Genomic DNA, 13,702 nt, shown 5'->3' on the forward strand with positions numbered 1-13,702 from the left:
GGATAATAGGGCTATTGGAAAGGAATCTCAAACATGCACTTCTTTGAGACAAGTAGAGGCTTTCAGACAGATTGTAGGCACAAAGAACAACACTGTTTATACACATTCAGTGTTTGCAGGACTGGTATGTGGTGCTTCCTTTGCCTACATTGGAATTAGAAGTTTCCCTAGCCTGGTCCAGCCTGCCTCCTGCCACATCCTCCAGCTAATCTGCCATTCTGGTGAAATAATCTCAGCATTCTAGATTCCACATTTTAATTTACTGTAGGAAAACCATGCCTTGTTGTTTGGGGTACTATGTGTACATTAGAAATTCTAGAGGGGCGCCTGGATGGCTCAGTTGGTTAAGCATCCAACTTTGGCTAGGTCATTTTCTCATGGCTTCTGAGTTCAAGTCCCACATCAGGCTCTGTACTGACAGTGCAGAGTCTGGAGCCAGCTTCGGATTCTGTGTCTCCTCCTCCCTCTCTCTCTGCCCCTCCCTTGCTTGCACTCTGTCTCTCTGTCTCTGTCTCTGTCTCTGTCTCTCTCTTTTAAATGTTTATTTAGTTTTGAGAGAGAGAGACACAGAGTGTGAGCTGGGAAGGGTCAGAGAGAGAGGGATACACAGAATCTGAAGCAGGCTCCAGGCTCTGAACTGTCAGCACAGAGCCCGACGTGGGGCTCGAACCCATGAACTGTGAGATCATGACCTGAGCTGAAGTCGGCCTCTTAACCACCTGAGCCACCCAGGTGCTCCTGTCTCTCAAAACGAAATAAAAATTTAAAAATTTTTTAAAAATAATTTCTAGAAAGCATGTAGTAAAGGGATATTATTACCAAGGAGAGATTGTCTTCATATACTTTGCTACTTAAAAAAAAATTTTCAAAATACACCCCAGTTTCTGTTTTTTACTACCAGTTAGAGCTACTCTTTGCCCAGCTTCTCCCTCCTAAAGGGATAGAACCAGCTTCACAGGCAGTGGAGAGAGGAAGCAGTCCATACCCACTAAGGTTCAAGCCCAGGTTTCATATGCCAGTGCTTAATGCTTTGAATGTGAATCTTGCAATCAAATCAAATTTGTGAGAGCCTTGATATGCAGAGATATTATGCTGCATTTTGTTAAGCTAATAACTGTTCACATTTTCCCCAGTTGATGTATCAATAGTAAGGAAGTAGTGTCTTCTCTCTTTGAAAAAGTAAAATGCTTTTTAAAAAAAAGTTTTTTTTAATGTTTTATTTATTTCTAGGAGAGAGAGAGAGAGACAGCATGAGCAGGGGAGGGTCAGAGAGAGAGGGAGTCACAGACTGAAACAGGATCCAGGCTCTGAGCTGGCAGTCAGCACAGAGCCCGACGCGGGGCTCAACCACAAACCGCGAGATCATGACCTAAGCGAAAGTCAGATGCTTAACCGACTAAGCCACCCAGGCGCCCCTGAAAAAGTAAATTGTTTAATTTCTTATTTGCTTTAGGCCCTTTGGTTTTTTTCCCCATGAATATTTCTTCTGACTTTTTTTACAATATAACTACCACAGATTGTAAATCAACATGGTACATGCCTCTTCGTAAAATTACACTGACATATAACTTCTTTAGAGCTCCTTGCTCAGTGAGAAAAAAATTTAAACAAGCATTAGGTGAAATTGTGCCCAGATTTGTTAATAGTTGAAAGATAGAATAACCATCCAATAACTAAACAGCTCTTTATATTATATACAAGGCACATTTAGGTACTAATAAAAATGCAGTTATAGAATTGCCAGTCAGACTCTAATCAAGAAAATTTTAAGTTGCCATCAAACTGTCTTAAATAATAGAAAAATTAATCTTCAAATTTAGACTATAGTATTTTCTGATAAGCTTTAAAGTTTATGTAATAGAATATAAAATTGTAGTTGCATATTGGAGTAGCTACTTGTATTCTAGAGAAGTTTTTTCCATCTTTGTTTCTTAGCCTGAAATATAAATTAATTAGGCTAGGCAAACACTGAATTTCTTTTTTTGTTTGCCATCTCAGTTATGGATCTAATTTTGAACTGCGATCCATTCAAGCTGTGTAGTCTCTTTTTAATTGCATGAACGAAGGTAAGACTTGCCTCAGTTTCATAGTCTATACCATTGATTATTAGAACTTTTATCTGTTCACCAGAACATGCTGTTTGTGGTTTGAAGTACAACAACCTATTCTGTGAGAAACCCTCTTACCATATTTATCTTCTTTGGAATTTGAGTATACGGTCCAAGTAGATGTTATAATAATATGAAGCTTCAATAAGGGGCTTTGTGACCCTTTTTACTGTTGCTTTTTTATTTCTACTGTTTTCTGTTTAAGATTTGTCAACTGTCCAACCATCAGTTCTCTCCCCTTTTCCCACCCATCCTCTATATTTTATATTAATGTATTTTTGTGTTTGGGGCCTTTGGTTAGGCCTCAGACATTCCACAGCTACCTAGAAGACATCATCAACTACCGCTGGGAGCTTGAAGAAGGGAAGCCCAACCCTCTGAGAGAAGCCAGTTTCCAAGACCTACCCCTTCGTACTCGTGTGGAAATCCTACACCGCCTCTGTGATTATCGGCTAGATGCAGATGATGTCTTTGATCTTCTCAAGGTGCTTAAGTGGCAAACCTTTTCCTAGAGCAAAAAAAAGCCAGCAATCAGGATATAAAATCTGAAGATGTTAAGAAAAGCTAAAGTTTGGCTTGTGTTCCTAGTCTTGAGACTCTTTAATTAATAACAGCAACTATGCGAAGACCACTGTAGCCAAGGCAATCCAAGCCATACATTTAGATGACTGTGTGTTACTTTGGTTTAATTTCTAGTTTGTTTTTGTCTTTATGTGGCTGAGTTCCAGCTGACAAAGTAACAGTCAGGCACCTATTTATTCTCCCCATCATCAGCCAAAATTGCAGCTGAGTTAGCCACTGAATTTTATTTCCCAAGTTCTAAAATTTGATTGTATTTAATTGAAATATTTATTGAAAACTGTAAGGACTGTAACCCACACATGCAAGTGAGGTTCATCCCTACTATATAGATACATACATACATATATATTATAAAAAATACATTGGAGAAGGAAAATGTAATATCTTTTTCCTTTCCCTTATTCTTCTGTTATCTGTTTTGGAAGTCTATCTCAGGGAGAGTATGGGCTATTGCTTTTCACTCATCAGAGGTCAGTTTCTAATCCTGTTCAGTCAGAAATGATTAAATGTGTTGATGACTTCTCAGTTCAGCCCTGCTCGTGAACTCGGTATAAAATCATTGTGCAATTTAAGCACAGTCTTTGCTGAGGACTCAGGTTCTTCAATAGCAGTGGGGAGGCCAAAATAGGTCAGAGCCTGGGGTAAATTGGGAGCTATATTGCTGGATCTTAGCTAGAATAAGAGGTTACCGTAGGTTACGGTGGAGCTGCAGTAGAGCTCACATGGGACAAAGCTTTCACAACGTTGGATTCTACTCTGTTATAATTGTCTTTCCTTTTATGGAAACACACATAAATAACAGTAAGTCCAACCAAATATATGTTCATCAGAATTTCTTTTTTATTGTTTTGTTGGTAAAATGAGGGCAGTGATGGGGATAGGAAGCATTTGAATTATTTCCATATCCTGCTCTTCAAAGAAGGTACCATCTTGCCATTCTATCTGTGTTTCATATGTCATGATTGAACATTACATAAGATGCTTAGGCATTTTAAAATACCAGGTCTCTCTGCTATAAATTTGAATCTTCATTTTAGTTTTCCTCTATTTTGTTTTGTTTCCTACTTCCCCAAACCTCTTTTCCCTGTTCTTCAAACAAGGGCCTGGATGCAGATAGTCTCCGTGTGGAACCATTGGGTGAAGACAATTCCGGGGCACTCTATTGGTATTTCTATGGAACAAGAATGTATAAGGAGGACCCAGTACAAGGAAAATCCAATGGAGAACTCTCTTTGAACAGGTATAATATGTGAGGTCAAGGCTGGGATAGCTTACTATACAGAAATGTCATTAAAATTAAGTACATCAGAATTCTGCCACACAATGGTTTTTCTTCTGAAGGAATCAGATATAACAGCATGTGTGTAGTAAAGAGTTGGCAAGGAGTTATTTTATGCAGAAATAAAAATGAATTCATAATGTAGCCTCTGCTATCAGAATGGTGAAATATATTGTTGTTTCAACTTGAGGTTCCCAAGGAGTCCCACTGCCCTTATAGACTGCTGTATACAGCAGGTTGCCCATAGTACCATCACTTCACTGCAGTGGTTCCTGTCAAATCAATTCTTGATAGCTCCTTTTTTCTACTGGACTTATCGATCTGCTTCATCAGTATAGGGCCAAAAGGACCTTAAAGAATGCCTGAAATGTAAGCCATACTAAATGCTTCCTAAATGAGGAAGGGACCTTCTCCATCCCAGAATAATGCTATCATCTTACTTTTTAAAATATTTTTTAAATGTTTATTTATTTTTGAAAGAGAGCAAGAGGCGAGGAAGGGCAGAGAGAGAGAGAGGGAGACACAGAATCTGAAGCAGGTTCCAGGCTCTAAGCTGTCAGCACAGAGCCCAACGCGGGGCTTGAACTCATGAACCACCAGGTCATGACTGAGCTGAAGTCAGATGCTTAACCGACTGAGCCACCCAGGCGCTCCACTACCATCTTACTTTATTTAGGCATCCTTATTGCTGGCAGCAGTATTAACTGTATTTAATAAGTGTTAGTTCATACTCAGATTTTTATATTTGTAACGTGTCAGTTGTCCTTGGTTCCACGTTCTAATAAGGGAAGACAGGAGGTCATCCTCCTCTTTCCGTCTGACTGCTGCGTTTAATCCTATTTAGTAAACTCACCATTTTTCATGGCCAGAAAATCTGTAATTACTTAAAAAGTATCAATTCTGTTACAGAATATTTTGATTTAATGTGCTATTTCTTAGGGAAAGTGAAGGACAAAAAAATGTCTTAGCTGTTCCTGGGAAAACAGGAAAAAGAAGAGGAAGACCCCCAAAACGGAAGAAAGTACAGGAGGAGATTGTAGTGAGGTAAGACATTTGTGTTAGTATGTGACTGTCATAAACCCACACACTAGAAGGGACCTTAATTCACTTAATTCTTAATTCACTTGTTGATCCTTGATTTTCCTTTGTGCCATGAAAAGGGTATGGGACTTAGATTATTGAGACTTGGGTCAGAATGAATCTTCATGAAATTACCAGGTGTGCACTAGGGCTTCCCTAGCTGCATGAACTACCCTCTCTAAGCCTATTCTTTTATTGGACAGTAAAATAATAAGGATTAAATTGAACAGGATAATGAACGTAACAGTATAAATGACTGAAAACCATGCATGACCCACAGAAAGGGATCAATATGTATTAACTTTCAAAATTGGTTGTGCCACACATTTTTTTTATAAGAGTGTAGAGCTAGTTAATTCTGATTAACTGTTGACTGATAATCAGCATTTAATAGGCTTATATAGCATGTATAAGCTTAGGAGTTAATTATTTCCCTCTAAGAAGATTTTAGTAGCAAATATGCTTTATTGTGTTTAGAATACAATTTCCTACAATAAAGTACAGGTAGGATCTTAAATTTAGCAAGGAAACAGATTGTTACATTTGGGAAATTTTATTTTATACAGCATGATCTTTTAGGAAATTTTACCATGTGAATTTTAATGTAAGAATTTTTAAAATCTGGCCAGTACTGTGTAAATACGCTTTCTTTAAGGATCAGATCTATCATTATATACCAAAGGAAGTTAAGTTATATTCTTAAAAATTCTAATAACAGAGGACAAACCACTTATTTCCTCTAAGTTGTAGAACTACTAAATAATCTAAATGCTTGAAGTAGGCCAGATTTCTCTTTGTTGCTTATTAACTAATAAATACTAAGAAGTAGTTATTTCTAGAAATCATTATGAATAAATCAATCAGAATTCAATTTTTTTAACTTAAGAATGAGTGTTCCACTTAACTTTCGAGGAATTTGATTACAGAGCCTACCTAGCTTTCCTCCTATTGGTTTTGTGAGAAATGTTTTATAATTGTGTTCTATACACATGACGTACGATTTCAGGATTTTGTTAGCGTTCTAGACTTTCTTATGGATTCAGAAAGCTGTTTTTTACCTATCTCCATTACCCTGTTCAGAACAAACAATTAAGGTGTCTTACCATGAGGAATTTAGAATCATTTTAACATGCATATGTGGAATTGTGCTACCCTCTGCTGGTGATTTTATTCTTTAGAGCTCTGTATGCAGTACAGTATTTATATATTTTTAAATTAAGTAAAATTTAAAATTAAGTTCCTCAGTCATACCAGCTACATACATTTCAAGTACCCAGTAACCACATGTGGCTCATGGCTACCATACTGGACAGCGAAAATATAGAACATTTTCATTTTCACAGAAAGTTCTGTGGAACAGCACTGCTATAGATAATTGAAAACAAACAGAAGTCCACAGAGAATGACCTACATGATTCAGGGATACAAATGATGATGATACTTAACACTATTGCACTGAACACTTCTGAATTTAATAATTTAATCTCCAACATCCCTGTGATGTACGCATTATGTGTAGACCATTTTAAGGAAAGTTAATTAACTTCCCTGAGGTCACATGGTAAGCGGCAAGTCTTGAATGGGGGCAGTCTGACTTTAGAGCCTGTGTTTTTTTTTTTTTTTTTTTAATGTTTTATTTATTTCTAGGAGAGAGAGAGACAGCGTAAGCAGGGGAGGGTCAGAGAGAGAGGGAGTCACAGACTGAAACAGGCTCCAGGCTCTGAGCTGGCAGTCAGCACAGAGCCTGACGCGGGGCTCGAACCCACGAACCGCGAGATCATGACCTAAGCGAAAGTCGGACGATTAACCGACTAAGCCACCCAGGCGCCCCTAGAGCCTGTGTTCTTAATCTCTACCTTATATAAGGTTAAATTAAACATGCTTTCCTTCAGTGTAGCCTTGATCAGGGAGGAAGACATTAGAATCTCTATAGTTTAGAGCAGGACAGATAGGGAGACATTTAACTGTTAACACTTAACTCTTCTGTTTGACTTCCATAACAATGTTTTAAAACCTAATATTTTCCTATGCATAGGGTATTACTATTAAACTGGGTTTCTCTACATCATTCTTTCCCTTCAGTACCCACACACCAACATCCTGGTATTCATTTATTCAGTAGGGTCATTCCTCCTTCTGACTTTGTCCCCTTTGTCCCACACACACCCTTGTATTACATTAATTGAATCTAACTTAACTGGGGCAGCACAGAACAATTTTGAACATGTCTTTATTTTAATTGGTGCCTCCTTTTCCTGTGTTTCAGTGAAAAGCAGGAAGAAAACTCCTTGGCATCCGAGCTACAGACAAGAAATGGTAATAACTTTTGTTAGAGTTTAGAAAAGATTGAGGCACCTGAGTGGTGGCTCGTTTGGTTAAGCATCTGACTCTTGATTTCAGCTCAGGTCACCATCATAGGGTTGTGGAATCCAACCCTGTGTCAGGCTATATACTGAACATAGAGCCTGCTTAAGGAGTGTCTGTCTGTCTATCTGTCTGTCTGTCTCTCCCTCCGCCCCCCACTCCACCCCGTCACCCTTCCCACCCACGCATGCATCTCTCCTGCACTCATGCTCTCTTTCTCTCTAAGATAAAAAAAGTAAATAAATAGAAAAGGTTAAGAAAATATGATTGATTTATATTATGATGGCAGCTCATTTTCCAGAGTCATGCAGAGCAGTTAAGATTATTGCAGTAGCCTTCTAACTGGCCTCCTTGCCCTTCTTCAGTTCTGTCTTCCTCACATTTACCTTTGCCAATCTCTCCATTTAATGGATAACTTCAGATTTTCACTTGTGCCTTCTAACCTGGGCACAGTAATTAATGGGCACCATTAACATTTGGATAAATGAGCAACTTCTCAAAAAGCTATCTTTTTAATATAAAATGCTGTGTAAGAGATTGTATTGGATTCCTAACCAGATTTCAGTTTTGTAATCCAAATTGCCTAAAACGGAATGGGAGAGGAGTATCAGTTTATATACAGTATATCAACATAAATGAAATAGGAAGACTGCAAAAGATCAAACCAAAACCTTTTGAATAGAAAAGTAAGTATAGTTAAGCATTTCTAAGATATTAAAATCTGTAGTTACAAAGGTCACAATACTTTGAGGTATAAATGGTGTTAGTAATAGGAAAATCAAAATTGTACATTATCAACTTTTTAAATTAAAATCCTTTTTGGAAAAAAATTTTTTTTAATTTCCTGGTTTTGTTCATGACCCAGGGTAGAAATGAATTTGAGAAGAAATTAGGAAATAGGTCCTAGTGGGATCTATCTAATGAATCTATCCTTTCTTTTTTAGGGTCCCAAGGGCCAGGGCAAGGCACCTGGTGGCTCCTGTGCCAAACAGAAGAAGAATGGAGACAGGTCACTGAGAGTTTTCGGGAGAGAACCTCCCTTCGAGAACGGCAGCTCTATAAGCTCCTCAGCGAGGACTTCTTGCCCGAGATCTGCAACATGATTGCCCAAAAGGTATGCAAACAGGTGGTTCCTCCCCCTGTTTAGTAGCTATACAGCTGCATTATTTAATGGATGATTCACGGGCACCACCTGGGTGGCTTAGTCGGTTAAGCATCCTCCGACTTCAGCTCAGGTCATAATCTCGTGGTTTGTGAGTTTAAGCCCCATGTCGGGCTCTGTACTAACAGCTCAGAGCCTGGAGCCTGCTTCAGATTCTGTCTCCCTTTCTCTCTGCTCCTCCCCCATTCATATTCTGTTCTCTCTCTCTCTCTCTCTCTCTCAAATAAATAAACATTTAAAAAGTTTTTTTAAAAAAAGGATGATTCATTAAGTTTTAAATGCATTTCTACTGTCTCCTGGAAGTGGTACAAGCCTTCACTTTGATGTGGAATGTTAAAAAGGGACCTCATGCCACCCACTGTCCTTCACGGTGGATCATCCAATATTCTCCTTACCCCACAAAATCCTCAGAGACTCCCATTCCCTAGTACTTAGGATGGCTTTTCATAGTCTGGTACCAACTTTCCTTCTCCTATAATATTCCTCAGAAAATGTTCCCTGAGCCCCCAAGGGAATCTCCTGTCAGCCTGTGCATACTTCTGTATATATGCTACTTTTGGCGGGGAGGGAAATCCTCTCTCTCCCACTGAGCAGCAAGCTCTGAAGAGTATTTGTCTTTGTAACTCCAGGGCTGCTCTGCTGGCTCCACGTGAGCTCCGTGTGACGCTTTCTCCCATTTCACATTATAGTTCCATAAACCACACTTTCTGTATTTTCATGTGTATACACCCTCATGTGTGCCTTTTTTCAAGTATCTTTCTCCTTCTGCTTTCCTGCCTGTTTGAATACTACCCCCTCAAAAGCTCTCCCTTTTCTCCCAATTTTAGGATTTTCTCCCCCAGTATGTTTTTTTTTTTTTTAACGTTTATGTGTTTTTGAGAGAGAGCAAGGACGAGTCGGGGAGGGACAGAGAGAGAGAGAAAGAGAGAGAGAGAGGATCCAAAGCAAGCTCCATGCTGTCAGTGCATAGCCTGACACGGGGCTCGAATCCACAAATCGTGAGATCATGACTTGAGTTGAAGTCACATGCTCAACCCACTGAGCCACCTAGGTGCCCTTACCTAACATGTTTTCTCGTGACTTAATTCTATTTTGAATTGTTTAAGCTTTTTTTGATTAGGCATCATATCTTATTGTTTTAAACCCCACAACACCTAATGTAAAGCCTTTTCCATGGTGAATGCTCAAGAATCATTCACTTTGCCTATTTCATTTCAGTAATTATAATACTTCTGACTGTTGCACATGTTCATAGAAGTCAGAAAATTTTGACCCCCTTGCCACTGAAATCTGAAGAGAAAGAATAAATTAATTGCTGTAGTACTTCCAGGAAAAACAGAGGAGAAGTATATTAATTTGCTGTGAATCCAGTGATATCTCTAACTTTTAAGTAGGTTGGTGCTTTAAAAGGAAAATTGTAGAAAGTCACCTTTCTCTAATGGTAGGATCTTATAGAGTGCTTCATTAATTACATTTTCATTGATGAGCAAAAAAAAAAAGTCTCCATTTCCCCATCACCATACTTAATTCCATATACTATAATTATACTTAAGTTTGTGATCTGCTTAATTGACCCACCATGACAATTTTTCCAGGAATTGAAACACATAATCTAATTTTCCTTTTTTTATTAAGTTTATTTATTTTTTGAGAGAGAGCAAGAGCAATTGTGAAAGCAAGTGAAAGAGGAGGAGTGAGAGAGAGAAAATCCCAAGCAGGCTTTGAGCTCAGAAATGCCAACACAAAGCTTAGTCTCATGACCTTGAGACCATGACCTGCGCCAAAATCAAGAGTGAGATGCTTAACCAACTGAGCCTCCCAGGCATCCTTAATGTAATTTTCTTAAAGTAACTGTTATATGGAGATGGTTTTATAACTTTACATGACTATATATATATATATATCTTTCTTGATATGACTAATGATGGCACATTAAATCATCACTAAGGCATATACCTACTCTGCTTAATCCTTTTTATGTAATTTTTGCCTTTTTTTTAAATGTAATCTCTATATCTAATATGTTCAATATGTCCAAGATAAGGAGTCATACATTCTACTAGCTGAGCCAGCTAAGGGCTCCTCTAATTTCTGCTTTTTTTAATGGAGTATTCAACCTATGATTTTTTTTGGATAGGTGAACTAAGGAAAAAACTTACAAGCATAAAATTAATGGTTTTGATGGAAAAAATTTCAAATGTTATTCTTTGCATGAGAAGAAAAACTTAAAAATAAGATAAACCTTAATTATAATTCTCAAGAAACATGAAATTATAAGCCAAATAATAACAATTGGTATTTTGAAAGGTGTATAATGCTCTAAATTTGCAAACCTCAGTAAAATAGGATATTGATTAAAAAATAAGAGAACCTAAATTGTGCAGTAGAAAAATCTTAGGAGCACCTGGGTGGGTGGCTCACTCAGTTAAGCATCCAACTTCAGCTTGGGTCATGATGTTGTGGTTCACAACTTCAAGCCCTGTGTCAGGCTTTGTGCTGATAGCTCAGCCTGGAGCCTGCTTCAGATTCTCTGTCTCCCCGTCTCTCTGTCCTTTTCCTGCGCTTGTCCACTTTCTCTTTCTCTCTCAAAACTAAACATTTAAAAAAATTTTTTAATGAAAAGTCTTAACATACAGTTATTAGGGGAAAAGAATTGTCACAAAGGGTTTCCCATCAAAAGCTCCAGAATCATTTGAATTTATTCACAGGTAAATTTTTCTAAACTCTTAAAAAATAGTAACTTCTAAACATTTCAGAATGATGAAAGAAATAGTTAGCTACCCTTTTCATTGAGATATAGATATCTTAGATTCTTATTCCTCATATAATTAAACACACCCTCTTCATTCAGTAATATAAATGTCAAGTCCTTAAGACTAACAAGTAAAAACCATCTCTTCACCAAAAGAATAGGAATTATTTTGTTCCTAATAATTCCTAAGTTCTAATATTGGTAAGATTGTCTTGGAAGTTTTATCCAGTATAATGATACAGACAAAAGAGTCAGAGGCAAAATATTTTGCCTGGAAGAATATGGTGAATCTGCTTAGAAGTCTATTAATTAGAAGTTAGTTATCTGTTAATATGCACTTGTAGATGCTCTCAGGTGATTATTATGCATACTGAAATTTAAAGATCACTGAAAAAAATCCCACTTAGAGTCGCAACCAAACAAATTTTGCTGTGAAATTAACTTGAGTCGTACATAGCTGATAAGAAAAAGCTACTACAAAACTGTTAGTAGATACATATTTTTTAAATCTCATGTATGTCAAGATCTCTGTTCCTAGAAGGAAAGATTTTTTTTATTAAGTTTATTTATTTATTTATTTTGAGAGAGAGCAAGTTGGGGGAGAGTCAGAGAGAGGGAGAGAGAGAGAATACCAAGCAGGCTCTGCACTGTCAGTGTGGAGCCCGATGCAGAGCTTGAACCGACGAAACCGTGAGATCTTGACCTGAGCCGATACTGAGAGTTGGAGGCTTAACCAACTGAGTCACCCAGGCACCCCAGAGAGATAAGTTTAGATATCAATATTCACCAAGATAAATTGAGATTTATTTTTACCCTTAGCCAAATCCCAAGATAAAAATTTACCTCCAAAATAACAGGTGGATAAAAAGTATTGTAAAGTAGGAGTGGTATCAGAGATGGATGACTAGCATATGTATGTATTATCGCATAAATCAGCATATTGGAAGCATTCTGAAGGAGCCTTCATTTAATAGACCTGCTTATCATAAATGATTTACTCAAGGCAGTACAAATGTTCCAATCTTCACAGTCTTTGCTGAACTTGGTGTTTAGCATTGTTTATTTACTTTTGAAAGAGAGAGCAAGAGAGACAGACAGCAGATGGGAGATGGGCAGAGAAAGGTGGACAGGATCAGAGGCAGGCTCTAAGCTGACAGTCAAGTCCTGATGTGAGCCTTGAACTCAGCAACTGTGAAATCATGACCTGAGCCAAAGTCAGATGCTCAACCAACTGAGCCACCCAGGTGCCTTGGCATTTAGCATTTAAGACCTATATTCATCAACATTTGTAATATTTTTACAAACTTGTTTGTGTCTATTGTACTTGTTACAGTAGTTACACAAGTAAATATTATGAAGCCAGTAAAATAGGAGCACAAAAATTTCTTGGAAAATTTTCCATTAAAAATTACTGAATATGAGTTGCTTTCAAAAGTTGACTCTGTAGGGGCACCTGGGTGGCTTAGTTAAGGGTCTGACTTTGGCTCAGCTCATGATCTCATAGTTTGTGGGTTTGAGCCCCACGTTGGGCTTTGTGCTGACAGCTCAAAGCCTAGAGCCTGCTTTGAGTTCTGTATCTCCCTCCCTCAGCTCCTGCCCTGCTCACTCTCTCTTTTTCTCCCTCTCAAAAAATAAATAATAAACATTAAAAAAAATTGACTCACCGGGTGATGCACCTAGATGGCTCAGTGAGGAGAGCATGTGACTCTTAATCTCAGGGTTGTGAGTTCAAGCCCCATGTTGGGTGTAGAGTTTTCTTTGAAAATAAAAAATAAAAAATGAATTCTCAAATTAGAGCAAAGCAGTAAAAGACTGAATGGGACAAAAATCATTAAAATCCTAAGGTTTCTGCATTTGGATTACAAATCCAGTCTCGTTAACATCTTATTTTCACTTCAGCAAAGCTGGTAAGGCAGATAATGGTTTAAGCAGTTAATTTATATGACTGACTCATAGGAAATCCCTCTCGATGGAATATTGCATCGTATGATTGGTGAATGGCAATACATTTATACATTAAGTTAAAATACATGCTTGAAGTATATGCATTTTTTAAATTCCTTGCTTTAACTATATTACCCTACCACTACCCATCCTAATTGGCCAAGAGAGATTTTCTTTTTCTAATAATGAAAAATGTCAGTCATTCAAATGGGACAATTGAAACATATTATCAGTAGAACATAATGTGATCATAGACACACCATTATATATGAAATACAGTATAGGGGCACCTGGATGACACAGCTCAGTTAGTTAAGCATCTGACTCTTGATATTGGCTCAGGTCATGATCTCACAGTATGTAAAAGCTAAGAACAGCTAGGACAGTGGACAAAAGTTAATATGGTGTAGCAGGAGTCCAGAGCTTTTCTT

General features: G+C 37.8%; 1 protein-coding gene across 1 annotated transcript in view; it reads left to right on the forward strand.

The window, feature by feature from the left end:
- Positions 1-13,702, forward strand: part of CECR2 (CECR2 histone acetyl-lysine reader) — a 180,054-nt gene that overhangs the window by 127,799 nt on the left and 38,553 nt on the right. Inside the window, exons 3-7 of the mRNA XM_077759258.1 lie at positions 2,410-2,593; positions 3,791-3,930; positions 4,909-5,013; positions 7,316-7,365; positions 8,358-8,527. Coding sequence (XP_077615384.1) covers positions 3,875-3,930; positions 4,909-5,013; positions 7,316-7,365; positions 8,358-8,527 — 381 coding nt within the window. The 5' untranslated portion in view covers positions 2,410-2,593; positions 3,791-3,874. The remainder of the gene's footprint in view (positions 1-2,409; positions 2,594-3,790; positions 3,931-4,908; positions 5,014-7,315; positions 7,366-8,357; positions 8,528-13,702) is intronic.

This window comes from Crocuta crocuta, unplaced genomic scaffold, assembly GCF_008692635.1.
Source record: "Crocuta crocuta isolate KB4526 unplaced genomic scaffold, BGI_CrCroc_1.0 scaffold72, whole genome shotgun sequence".
NCBI lineage: Eukaryota > Metazoa > Chordata > Mammalia > Carnivora > Hyaenidae > Crocuta > Crocuta crocuta.